The sequence below is a fragment of the Lagenorhynchus albirostris genome, chromosome 2 (genome assembly GCF_949774975.1).
Source record: "Lagenorhynchus albirostris chromosome 2, mLagAlb1.1, whole genome shotgun sequence".
In the NCBI taxonomy this organism is placed as follows: domain Eukaryota; kingdom Metazoa; phylum Chordata; class Mammalia; order Artiodactyla; family Delphinidae; genus Lagenorhynchus; species Lagenorhynchus albirostris.
This window is the reverse complement of record NC_083096.1, coordinates 69,195,707-69,209,761: the sequence shown is the minus strand read 5'-3', so window position 1 is coordinate 69,209,761 and position 14,055 is coordinate 69,195,707. Positions and strand designations below refer to the sequence as shown.

Sequence of the window (14,055 nt, the reverse complement as noted above, 5' to 3'; positions counted from 1 at the left end):
CAGTAAGGTTGAAATACACACTTCTCTTCCATCTTAAACTTGTTCTCATCATTATCTTGTAAAAATAGGTAATTCAGATATATGTAGAAACTAACAGTTCTCTATAACCAGAATATTTCATTCATTTACTATGTGTATATTTAAAAATATATTCATATTATTTCTTCATTAGTTAAAAATGTTTTTAATCTCTGTACCTTCCTCTCAAGTTTGCTGTGAACCTGAAACTTATTTAAAAAATAATCTTTAAAAAATGTTTTAAGTGAATTATAGTTGACCTTCCTTATTCATATATTCCGTATTTATGAATCCGCTTACTTGCAAAAATTTATTTCTACCCCCAAAATCAATACTGAAAGTGCTGTCATGGTCATTTGCATTCCCAAAAGTTTAACAAAGCAATACTTCGCCTTCCTGTTTCAGCTCTCATACTGTAAACAGTTGTCCTTTTTGAGGTCTATTTAGTGCCATATTTTTCACATTTTATGATTTTTGCTTGTGAGTTCTTCCTGTAAAATGGCCCCCAAGCATAGTACTGAAGTGCTGCCTAGTGTTCATAAGCTTGAGAAAGCTGTATTGTGCCATGTGGAGAAAATACACATGTTAGAAAGCTTCATTCATGCATGAGATATAGTGCTATTGACTGTGAGTTCAGTGTTAATGAGTGAATAGAATTTGTTAAAGAAGGTGTCTTTAAATAGAAACACATAAAACAGGGTAATATATTGATCAGTTGATAAAAATGCTGTAACTGAGAGAGCCTCATCCACCAGAGGGCAGACAGCAGAAGCAAGAAGAACTACAATCCTGCAGCCTGTGGAACAAAAACGATATTCATAGAAAGATAGACAAGATGAAAAGGCAGAGGGCTATGTACCAGTTGAAGGAACAAGATAAAACCCCAGAAAAACAACTAAATGAAGTGGAGATAGGCAACCTTACAGAAAAAGAATTCAGAATAATGATAGTGAAGATGATCCAGGACTTCAGAAAAAGAATGGAGGCAGAGATCAAGAAGGTTCAAGAAATGTTTAACAAAGACCCAGAAGACCCAAACAAACAGAGGTGAACAATACAATAACTGAAATGAAAACTACACTAGAAGGAATCAATAGCAGGATACCTGAGGCAGAAGAATGGATAAGTGTCCTGGAAGACAGAATGGTGGAATTCACTGCCATGGAAGAGAATAAAGAAAAAAGGATGAAAAGGAATGAAGACAGCCTAAGAGACCTCTGGGATAACATTAAATGCAACAACATTCTCATTATAGGGGTCCCAGAAGGAGAAGAGAGAGAGAGAAAGGACCCGAGAAAATATTTGAAGAGATTATAGTCAAAAACTTCCCTAACATGGGAAAAGAAATAGCCACTCAAGTCCAGGAAGCGTAGCGAGTCCCATACAGGATAAACCCAAGAAGAAACAAGCTGAGACACATAGTAATCAAATTGGCAAAAATTAAAGACAAAAATTATTGAAAGCGGCAAGGGAAAAACGACAAATAATGTACAAGGGAACTCCCATAAGGTTAACAGCTGATTTCTCAGCAGAAACTCTACAAGCAAGAAGGGAGTGGCATGATATACTTACAGTGATGAAAGAGAAGAACCTACAACCAAGATTACTCTACCCGGCAAGGATCTCATTCAGAATTGATGGAGAAATAAAAAGCTTTACAGACAAGCAAAAGCTAAGAGAATTCAGCACCACCAAACCAGCTCTACAACAAATGCTAAAGGAACTTCTCTAAGTGGGAAATACAAGAGAAGAAAAGGAACTACAAAAGCAAACCCCAAACAATTAAAAAAAAGGTCATAGGAACATACATATTGATAATTACCTTAAACGTGAATGGATTAAATGCTCCAACCAAAAGACACAGGCTTGCTGAATGGATACAAAAACAAGAGCCATATATATGCTGTCTACAAGAGACCCAGTTCAGACCTAGGGATACATTCAGATTGAAAGTGAGGGGATGGAAAAAGATATTCCATGCAAATGGAAATAAAAAGAAAGCTGGAGTAGCAATACTCATATCAGATAAAATAGACTTTAAAATAAAGAATGTTAAAAGAGACAAGGAACAGCACTACATAATGATCAAGGGATCAATCCAAGAAGAAGGTATAACAGTTGTAAATATACATGCACCCAACATAGGAGCACCTCAATACATAAGGCAACTGCTAACAGCTATAAAAGAGGAAATCTACAGTAACATACTAATAGTGGGGGACCTTAACACCTCACTTACACCAATGGACAGATCATCTAAACAGAAAATTAATAAGGAAACAGAAGCTTTAAATGACACAGTAGACCAGATAGATTTAATTGGCATTTATAGGACATTCCATCCAAAAACAGCAGATTACACTTTCTTCTCAAGTGCACACGGAACATACACCAGGATAGATCACATCTTGGGTCACAAATCAAGCCTCAGTAAATTTAAGAAAACTGAAATCGTATCAAGCGTCTTTTCTGACCACAACGCCATGAGATTAGAAATGAATTACGGGGGAAAAAACGTAAAAAATACAAACACATGGAGGCTAAACAATACATTACTAAATAACCAAGAGATCACTGAAGAAATCAAAGAGGAAATCAAAAAATACCTAGACACAAATGATAATGAAAACACGACGATCCAAAACCTATGGGATGCAGCAAAAGCACTTCTAAGAAGGAAGTTCATATATACAAGCCTACCTCAAGAAACAAGAAACATCTCAAATAAACAATCTAACCTTACACCTAAAGGAACTAGAGAAAGAAGAACAAACAAAACCCAAAGTTAGCAGAAGGAAAGAAATCATAAAGATCAGAGCAAAAATAAATGGAATAGAAACAAAAGCTAAGATCAATAAAACTAAAAGCTTGTTCTTTGAGAAGATAAACAAAATTGATAAACCATTAGCCAGACTCATCAAGAAAAAGAGGGAGAGGACTCAAATCAATAAAATTAGAAATGAAAAAGGAAAAGTTACCACGGACACCGCAGAAATACAAAGCATCCTAAGAGACTACCACAAGCAACTCTATGCCAATAAAATGGACAACCTGGAAGAAATGGACAAATTCTTCGAAAGGGTTAACCTTCCAAGACTGAACCAGGAAGAAATAGAAAATGTGAACAGACCAATCACAAGTAATGAAATTTAAACTGTGATTAAAAGTCTTCCAACAAACAAAAGTCCGGGACCAGATGGCTTCACCGGAGAATTCTATCAAACATTTAGAGAAGAGCTAACACCCGTCCTTCTCAAACTCTTCCAAAAAATTGCAGAGGAAGGAACACTTCCAAACACATTCTATGAGGCCACCATCACCCTGATACCAAAACCAGACAAAGATACTACAAAAAAAAAAAAGAAAATTACAGACCAATATCACTGATGAATATAGATGTAAAAATCCTCAACAAAATTCTAGCAAACAGAATCCAACAACACATTAAAAGGATCATATACCATGATCAAGTGGGATTTATCCCAGGGATGCAGGGATCTTCAATATATGCAAATCAATCAATGTGATACAACATATTAACAAATTGAAGAATAAAAACTATATGATCATCTCAATACATGCAGAAAAAGCTTTTGACAAAATTCGACACCCATTTATCATAAAAACTCCAGAAAGTGGGCATAGAGGGAACCTACCTCAACATAACAAAGGCCATATATGACAAACCCACAGCAAACATCATTCTCAATGGTGAAAAACTGAAAGCATTTTCTCTAAGATCAGGAACAAGACAAGGATGTCCACTCTCACCACTATTATTCAACATAGTTTTGAAAGTCCTAGCCATGGCAATCAGAGAAGAAAAAGAAATAAAAGGAATCCAAATCGGAAAAGAAGAAGTAAAACTGTCACTGTTTGCAGATGACATGATACTATACATAGAGAATCCTAAAGATGCCCCCAGAAAACTACTAGAGCTAATCAATGAATTTGGTAAAGTTGCAGAATACAAAATTAATGCACAGAAATCTCTTGCATTCCTATACACTAATGATGAAAATTCTGAAAGAGAAATTAAGGAAACACTCCCATTTACCATTGCAGCAAAAAGAATAAAATACTTAGGAATAAACCTACCTAGGGAGACAAAAGACCTGTATGCAGAAAACTATAAGACACTGATAAAAGAAATTAAAGGTGATACAAAAAGATGGAGAGATATACCATGTTCTTGGATTGGAAGAATCAACATTGTGAAAATGACTATACTACCCAAAGCAAGCTACAGATTCAATGCAATCCTTATCAAATTACCAATGGCATTTTTTACAGAACTAGAACAAAAAATCTTAAAATTTGTATGGAGACCTGAAAGACCCTGAAGAGCAAAAGCAATCTTGAGGGAAAAAAACGGAGCTGGAGGAATCAGACTCCCTTACTTCAGACTATACTACAAAGCTACAGTAATCAACACAATATGGTATTGGCACAAAAAAAGAAACATAGATCAATGGAACAGCATAGAAAGCCTGGAGATAAACTCACGCACCAATGGTCAACTAATCTATGATGAAGGAGGCAAAGGTATACAATGGTGAAAAGACAATCTCTTCAATAAGTGGTGCTGGGAAAACTTGACAGCTACATGTAAAAGAATGAAATTAGAACACTCCCTAACACCATACACAAAAATAAACTCAAAATGGATTAGAGACCTAAGTGTAAGACTGGATACTATAAAACTGTTAGAGGAAAGCATAGGAAGAACACTCTTTGACAGAAATCACAGCAAGATCTTTTTTGATCCACGTCCTAGTGTAATGGAAATAAAAACAAAAATAAGTGGGGCCTAAGGAAACGTGAAAGCTTTTGCATAGCAAAGGAAACCATAAACAAGACAAAAAGACAACCCTCAGAATGGGAGAAAATATTTTCAAACGAATCAACAGACCCAGGATTAATCTCCAAAATATATAAACAGCTCATGCAGCTCAATATTAAAAAAACAAACAACCGAAATCAAAAATGGGCAGAAGACCTAAATAGACATTTCTCCAAAGAAGACATACAGATGGCCAAGAAGCACATGAAAAGCTGCTTGACATCAGTAATTATTAGAGGAATGCAAACTAGAACTACAATGAGGTATCACCTCACACCAGTTAGAATGGGCATCACCAGAAAATCTATAAACAACAAATGCTGGAGAGGGTGTGGAGAAAAGGGAGCCCTCTTGTACTGTTGGTGGGAATGTAAATTGATAACAGCCACTATGGAGAACAGTATGAAAGTTCCTTCAGAAACTAAAAATTGAATTACCATATGACCCAGCAATCCCAGTACTGGGCATATACCCAGAGAAATCCATAATGCAAAAAGACACATGCACCCCAATGTTCATTGCAGCATTATTTACAATAGCCAGGTCATGGAAGCAACCTAAATGCACATCGACAGACAAATGGATAGAGAAGTTGTGGTATATATATACAATGGAATATTACTCAGCCATAAAAAGGAATGAAACTGGGCCATTTGTTGAGACGTGGATGGCTCTAGAGACTGTCATACAAAGTGAAGTAAGTCAGAAAGAGTAAAACAAATATCGTATATTATCGCATATATGTGGAGCCAGAAAAATGGTACAGATGAACCAGTTTGCAGGGCAGAAATTGAGACACAGATGTAGAGAACAAACGTATGGACACCAAGGGGGGAAAGCGGCAGGGCGGTGGTGGTGGTGGTGGGGTGAATTGGGCGATTGGGATTACATTTATACACTGATGTGTATAAAATTGATGACTAGTAAGAACCTGTTGTATAAAAAAATAAATTTTAAAAATTCAGGGAAAAAAATGCTGTAACTAAGCCTTCACAGGAACCTAACCTGTATTTCCCTTAGGAGAATGGCTCAGTGTTTGCTAATTCAGTGTTTGCACTGACTTTATAGGACTATAACTACCATAAATAATAAGAATTGACTGTATATTCAAAGTATTACAGTCAGAGATGGCCTCTTGAGCACGTGAAATTATTTCAAAGGAAGTTCTTATGACTCAGTTATAATTTCCTTTTAGGTCAATCTTGCCCTCCTCTTAAGTTAATAAACGTTTGATTGAAGACATAAAAGAATATGATTTTTCTTTTTGAAGAAAAATGAAGTCTTTTTTTTTTAACTCTAACTTTTGGGTGTTGGCTTATTGTGCTAAACAATAAAAGACCCTGAAAATATTATTAAGAACTATATTAATATCACTTGAGTATATCTTTTGGGATAAGATGTGCTCTGAGGTATTATAATTTTAGTTATAATTTTACCAAGGCACTGACTTGGTACTTTTAATATCTATTGCTAGCAGTTGTTGAGTGACTCCCATGGAAGAGGACCCATGCTTGGTACTAACATCTCTGACCCCAGTAACAGTCCTGAAAGGTTTATGTGGTTACCCTCATTTTATTGATGAGGAAACTGAGGTTCCTCAGAGATTGATTTCCCCAAGAATATCCAGTTGAGAGGCGGAGCAGGAATTCAGAGCCAGGTGTATTTGTTTCCAAATCCTAAGTGCTTTTCACCTTTCACACAGCCTCGTAGACAAGTGCACCTTCACACATTTGACAGAACGGTGAAAGATAACTTTTCCTCAGACTTAATTTATGTTACCAAAATTTTAAAATCATGCAAACCAATGCAGAAATCTATTTTCTGGTACTTCTATTTTTTTTTACATGCTTTGCAATGCACTTGACTGGTACATTTTAGAGCCTTGATACAGAAATGAGAGTTTTGGCTTTAGTGAATTGGATCTTACAAATATCCTGACCTTGAGCTTTTCAAAATGTTACTATAAAAATTGCTGCCAAAATACTACTAATATTTTGGTTGAGAGAGATTCTTACAATTCAGAATGGGAAGCGTTTTTGAGAGGATAGAAATTTATTAGTTAAAGAACACTTTGCCACTTTGCCATTTTCTTACTTCAGCAGGAACTCAGGGAGTGAGCTACAGGTATATTATGCTTCACCCAGAAGTTATCAAGACTTTTTTGAAGCCATCCACAGAAGGGGAGACACGTTTTATGTTGTGTCGTTTCGAAGGGTAAGTTCACTTTGAAAGAATAAAAGAAATAGTTTTGAATACCTGCTATATATGAGGCACTGAGCTGAATGCTGTGGAAGATAAAAAGATATGAGAGATAGGAAGCAATATAAAATAAATTGTATGAGTGGAACAGCCTAAGTGCTATAATACAAGCTTGATTTTGAGCTGTTCAGCGTTATGAAGTGGAAACATGGAGTTGATGCCAGGCAATATTTAGAAAATATAAGCTGCTTATTGATTTTTATTCTTTGTTTGTTTATAACCAACATATTATTTGTTTGTCTATAACCAGTGGAGAAGTATAAACATAAAAATGTCTTTTTAGGCTCTATTCCTGAGACTTTCTATCCCTCTTTTCTCTGTACTTCATCAAGCATTTACTCTTGCTAGTGAAGAATGTGTAAGATAATCAGTTAGCTTATACAAAAGTAAATGTTTATACGAGCACTTTTGAATGTTACAAATGTGAGACTAAATGGGGAAAAAATGCAAAGCTTACTTTCATTCCATCTGCTTTTCCTCTAAAATGAAAATACATTCTGCATAGAGTTGCCATATGAATATCTCGGTTACAGTGCTGTATGTTAAACCAGTAACACATGAATGAATTAGAATTCCTTGGTAGTTTGTATCCTAGGCTTTTCTTTTTCTTTGTCTTTTTTTTAAAGGATGTAGAGAGTGTATGATAGAAATAAGCATATGCTAACAATAAACGATTCATTCTCTGATTATTGTCACCACTCACTGTCACTGAAATTCTCAGTTAACTCAATGCTTTTCCTAAGGTATAAATATCTAGCAGCTCAGAATTTTGGACCAGAGAACTTTGACACTTGAAGATTAGGGAAACCAAACATTTCATGTGTTTTTAGTTATTAATCAAATATGTTAGGAGATTTGGAATACTATAGTGATGGTATCTCATGATTTCTGCCTTTTCTCAAAAATTTCCTGTGTTCAGCCTATTCTCTCAGACATAGCTGGTATATTTCTATACTGTGCCAGCCTCCAAGTTCATCTTCAGCAGCAAGGGGGCAGCTGAGAACAGGGTTTCAGCAAGGCTCCAACTGTATTGGCTGACCAGAGCTTAGTATTAGCTTTGGGTTGACACAATCATGTTTAAAGTTGGCAGGGGTTGGGGGGTGGGAGTAAACTTTTTTTTTTTTTTTGCGGTACGTGGGCCTCTCACTGTTGTGGCCTCTCCCGTTGTGGAGCACAGGCTCTGGACACGCAGGCTCAGCGGCCATGGCTCACAGGCCCAGCCGCTCCGTGGCATGTGGGATCCTCCTGGACTGGGGCACGAACCCACGTCCCCTGCATCGGCAGGCAGACTCTCAACCACTGCGCCACCAGGGAAGCCCAGGAGTAAACTTTTTAAGATGGGATCCAGCACTACGAAGAAGAGACTTGATACATGTTAAAATGAATGTGTTGAAGTATATGTTATGGAAGTTACCACAAAAGAATATTTTTAACACTGAAATAGCTGAATACATTTTCTTAGGTTTGGGATAATTTCTCTATTATTTGATGAAAACAGAACAGTATATATTAAAAGTAGCAATTGTCAAGCCACAGATTGACCTTACGACTAGTAACATTTTTCTAGGGAAGAGAACAAGTATTTGTTATGAAGAAAATTATCCTAGCCTTAAAGGGACTGTATTTTTACAAGGGAAGATGAATGGTGTCCTTTGTTTTGTTTTGTTTTGTTTTGTTTTGGTTTTTTTGCGGTACGCAGACCTCTCGCTGCTGTGGCCTTTCCCGCTGCGGAGCACAGGCTCCAGACGTGCAGGCCCAGCGGCCATGGCTTACGGGCCCAGCCGCTCCGCGGCATGTGGGATCCTCCTGGACTGGGGCATGAACCCGCGTCCCCTGCATCGGCAGGCGGACTCCCAACCACTGCGCCACCAGGGAAGCCTGAATGGTGTTTTTTTTTTAAAATAAATGCATTACGTTTCTTGCATTTGTAAAAGCTACTTCTCATTAGTTTGCTGTGAAAAGTGCTACTAGAAAATTATTTATCACCCTCCCTCCAATCCTTTGATGTTGTAGAAAAAACATTCTCATGTTTAAGAAAACTGTTAGGACTCTCTTTCACATTCTGTTTGAGTTTTTCATTTCCTAATTCCTGATTTATCATATCTTAGTGTTTTATATCAAGGTAAAGTGAGGATAAGCATGAACTTAACTAGATAACAGTAGTTAGAGAGAGACAGCATCCTTTTTCACTTTTTCTTTCTTTATTTTGTTTTAACAGTTGGGATAAGGAAGTTAATTTTATCATCATGACTATAAATAGTGTCATGGGACAGGAATTTGATTCTTAAATCCTGGATTGTTCTTTTTGTTCTTGCTAAAGTGAAAATGAAAGACATGATGATCTCATGCTTAGTTTTTTTTTTTCATTTTTCCATATAAAATATTCTAACAGTTTCATCAAAAAGGCAAGTGGCATCATTTCTTGTGTAGAAAGAGGTAGACTTTTTCTTTCATTTAGGCTCTTAATTTCATTGACAGAAATTATTGTAATTGATACTGTGCGATTACATTAGAAATTAAGAAATATAGGGATTCTCATGCCTCAAGGTTTTGCTTAGTATAAACCAGACTTAACAGAGCCAATAAGCAAACCATGTGGTTTTATTGTATAATTGGACATGTGTTTAAAAGAATATTTTAATATCTAAAAAAGTAGATGTAGCTCTTGACTGTTTAGTATACCATTATTTAATAAAGCAACTCTTATGCTTCATAGCTTGGAACATACACTTGCCCTCATGGAAAATTGAAATAGTGGCTTGTTGTCACTCCTGATTCAGCAGCAGCTCCAGTAATTCCATTTTAGTCTTTTTCACACATTGCTCATTCAGACTCCCTAAGCAGAAAGAGGATCTGATTATATATATAGTTGGGTAGAATTGCTGTGATAACCCTGGCTCATGATCCGTGGTCCATTCTTTTGTGACCAGGGAAATAGTGTTGATTTCATTAAATGTATTCTTTTGCTTTGTAAGCCAGCAACTATGCAAAAGGAACAGCCTGGGCCACTCTTCTGAGAAAATGATTGTGGTGGGCCCTTAGAGCTTCATAAACTGTTTATTATGCTACACAACACCTGCTTTAAAAAAAAAAGTTCTTTCTTGTATTGGTCCCTAGTTGTTTGATCTAAAAGGCTTGTCTTCTCATCTGTATCATAAGCCTCTGAAAGGCAGGAAGTGTCACGTGCTTTTTTATTACCACTCCTGACACTCAGCACAATGCTAGCCACTCAGTGCTTATCAAACAGAACAATTTTAGGTATGGTTCACTAAGAGATGTCACAGTGATGGAAGTTCATTGTTTTCCATAATCATTTAAAGGGTATATTTACATGTTTTGCTTGGAGAAATTTAAATCTGTTTTACTGATCTAAGAAGTAACATAAACAGTGAAGTCCAGCAGAAAGTTCAGTTAGAGATGACCTGTCTTTTTTTTATTTATGGTTGTACTAGCCAGAGATGCATCAGCTTTGTGCTTGTTTCTGAATCTAAGCTTTAGAGCTAAAAAAAATCACCTTGGTGAAATGTTTGACTGTGAAATGTTTAATAGTCAATAGGGAGAACTTTGAGGTACTTGCATCCTCGTTTTTTTAATATTTGGCAGAGTCATTTGGGAGTGGATTGTTGTTAGACCTCACTGCTTTCTTTTGTGGAGAAGGGATGGTGTCTAGTATCTCTACAGATTCAAGCAGCATGAGCCAGAAACTTGAAACTTTGGACAAAGAATAGGAAAGATGCTAATTAATGCAGAAAGGTTGACTGGTGATGTTATTGGTTCAAAAGGTTTGCCAAAGGTTTATTCCCATGGAAGGCCATAATAGAGAGTTTCACAGAATGGCAATGATATTTTATAAATTAATGCCTAGATTAATACCTAATACATGCTTGGAAGAATGGCATATTTTCTTAATGTATATTATTTATTTCTTAGAAAGTTTTGTTTAGTATATATAACTTTATATAAAATCTTCAGAGGCAAGAGGAATTTCCTTAGAAATCAAAGGAAATTAGTTTACAAAGTCTACTTCAAAAGGATACAGCTTCTGTTGTTTTGGAACTTCACAACTTGAGTGTGCACATGGATCTTGGAGTTTGGCCATTTTCTTATCTCTGCTTTCATGGCCTTTTAGCCAGATTCTTTCTCTGGCTGGAAAAAAAAAATGTGACTAAATGAGTTTGGAAAGATACTTGCATTAAAAAGAAGTCTTATCTCAGAAGAGACTTTTTCAAAAACTTCTTTTAGAGGGCTTTTTCTAAATAATTGTTAGCTTACTTTGAGATTTACTCTTATCCAGGTCTTAGGCACATTGTAAAAAATAGAACAGAGTTGTCTGAGGATCCACTTAACTTGAATTTACTTAATGATTACATCAGTAACATTATATATCCATTTTCTCTTTCATTTATATACAAATACGGACACCTTTAATGTATACGGCCATTATAGTTTACAAACCCCTTTCACATATATCATCTTGTTAGTTCCTTACATATAATAAAGTAAGTATTCCTAGTCCTGTTTTACAGATGGAAAAATTGAGGCACAGAGAGGTTAAGTAGCTTCTCTAAGGACACAAAAATGGTAAGCAGTAGAACTAGGGCAATAATTGAAGTGTTCAAATTTAATACAATGATTTTTTTTCCTTTACATTCTGGTGCTGCATTTTATTTTTTTTATTTTTTTATTCTTATTTTTTTTGCGGTACGCGGGCCTCTCAGTGTTGTGGCCTCTCCTGTTGCGGAGCACAGGTTCCAGACGCGCAGGCTCAGCGGCCGTGGCTCACGGGCCCAGCCGCTCCGCAGCATGTGGGATCTTCCCGGACCAGAGCACAAACCCGTGTCCCCTGCATCAGCAGGCGGACTTTCAACCACTGTGCCACCAGGGAAGCCCTGGTGCTGCATTTTAGATTGCTGAATATTTAAATAGCAAAATTACTGTATTCCTCCAAAACCAACCATGTTTTGTTGCCATATCTGCTGGACACTTTTGCTGGAGTTATTGCATAACAATTAAAATTTTTTGTTTGTTAATTACCTGATTGTAGATTAAGTGCTTTATTAGGTTACACTTTGATAATAGTAAAGAATAACTTAATGGTCTGAAAGGTTATAGTATAGCTTCAGATTTCAAACCAAGAGAATAGAATAAATAGGCTTTGAGAGTTTCTGGTTTCTTTTTAAAACATTTGAGGAAAAAAAATCTTTGCTGTGTCTTAAAAAGGAAGTACTTTAGCCAAAGTAGACAGTATTTTAATGATTGGTACTCTAGAACTTCTCATAGAGAAGAGTGGTTTTTGTGCATGTGTAAATGCATTTTATTATGCATTCTGTATATGGCATGCCGGATTCTTGAGATCAGAAACTTTTGATCTCAAGCTCCTTGTTAAATATGAGTTACTGTTGTGTGGTTTTAGGGGATTTAGTCATTTGTTCCTTGGCTCTGTAACAGATTCCTAGCTAACGTTAAAAAAAAAACAACAACCTGTTATTTGGATTTTTCAATTGCATACTGTAATATAACTTGTTTTATGTTTGAAAAATGATTGTTCAACAGTCTCTGTAACTAGACTTGTAAGTAGAATAGCCATGGGCACAAAGAATTTATAACTCATGAATAATTTGAAGTCTTCAAAATTCTCAGGATAGTGGGCAAGTTCATCTGACTCAGGATAATTTTCCAACTGTTCGTTATTCTTGTGCTCTATTTGGTAGTCTTATTTTATAATGTGTTTTTCATATGCATTTGTTTAGGCTCCTTTTTTAGCTGGCATGCTTTCTCTGGGCAGGGATAAAGTCTATTCCTTCTGTTTTGTCTTTCTACAAGGTCTGTTGCAATGTACTGCAGACTGTGCAGAGCAAGTCCTAAATAAATGTTAGGACTCAAACTGCTGTTTATTTGTGCCTTTTTACCTTATCTTTTATGTCCTGCTGTTCAAAAGATTAGTAGAGATGGGGTTTGCAGAGACAAAGAAGGAAATTTTTCTCAATGAATGTTTAAAATTACTTTTGTATATTGAATAACCATGAAAAAGTTTAAAATATATAGTCTACTTTGATGTGGACAAACTTTTAGCTACAGAATAGAATGACTTCTAAAGAAAGACATCTAAAGTTACCCTGATTCTTCAGGTAGGATTTAATAATTGATAACGTTTTGATAGTTTCCTTCTCATAAAATTTCAGATTTTTCATAATGAGGGAAGAAAACATTTCCTGAAAGCAAAACTGCATTCTAAGAAAAGATATTTCTTCACATTATCAATATATGAGGAAAAATGTTTTTTAAATAATTCATAGATACAGGCCTTAGTGACTTGCATTTTAGCCCCAATTCTGTCACTTACTATTTGACTTTGGACAAATAACTTGTCTCTCCTATCTTCAGTTTCCTGATCTGTAAAATGATAAAGTTAGAGCAGATTTGCATTTTCCTTTTCGCTCTAGAAATTTATAGTATTCTTCTAACTCTGTGTGTGTGTGTGTGTGTGTGTGTGTGTGTGTGTGTGTAGGTATATGTGTGTATATGTGTTGCTGTGTGTGAACACTGTCCTCTTAGAAATCTATAGTATTGTGTTAAAACTCTTTAAAGTTACTAGAGTGACTCTCAGTCAGTTGGAGTTAGAACATTTTAAGGGTTTTGAAAAACAACCATAACAAAACCAAAATGTTGAGTTACAAGGTAGACCTATAAATTAATGAGTTTGATTTTTTAATAGATGGTGGTCTTGTAATTTATTTAATAATGATCTTTATAGCGCTTATAATATGCCAGTCTTTAATCCTGAGGTAGGTACGATTATTGTCCTCATTTTACAGATGAGGAGCCTAAGGCACAGAGAGGTTAATTAATTTGTCCAATGTGACATAGTTTGGAAGTGACTGAGCCAGAATTTAACTGAGAGTCTGGCTCCAGAGTCTGTGTTTCTGGCCACTTCC

At 35.9% G+C, this 14,055-nt stretch overlaps 1 protein-coding gene across 5 annotated transcripts in view; it reads left to right on the top strand.

Annotated features, from left to right (window-relative positions):
- The window catches only part of ATF6 (activating transcription factor 6), a 222,012-nt gene that overhangs the window by 93,218 nt on the left and 114,739 nt on the right, over positions 1 to 14,055 (top strand). For 4 of the 5 annotated variants that reach the window (XM_060134465.1, XM_060134486.1, XM_060134496.1 and 1 more), the window contains one exon: positions 6,961 to 7,075. In XM_060134465.1, the coding sequence (XP_059990448.1) occupies positions 6,961 to 7,075 (115 nt within the window). The remainder of the gene's footprint in view (positions 1 to 6,960; positions 7,076 to 14,055) is intronic. The other variant, XM_060134471.1, reaches the window with a different exon arrangement.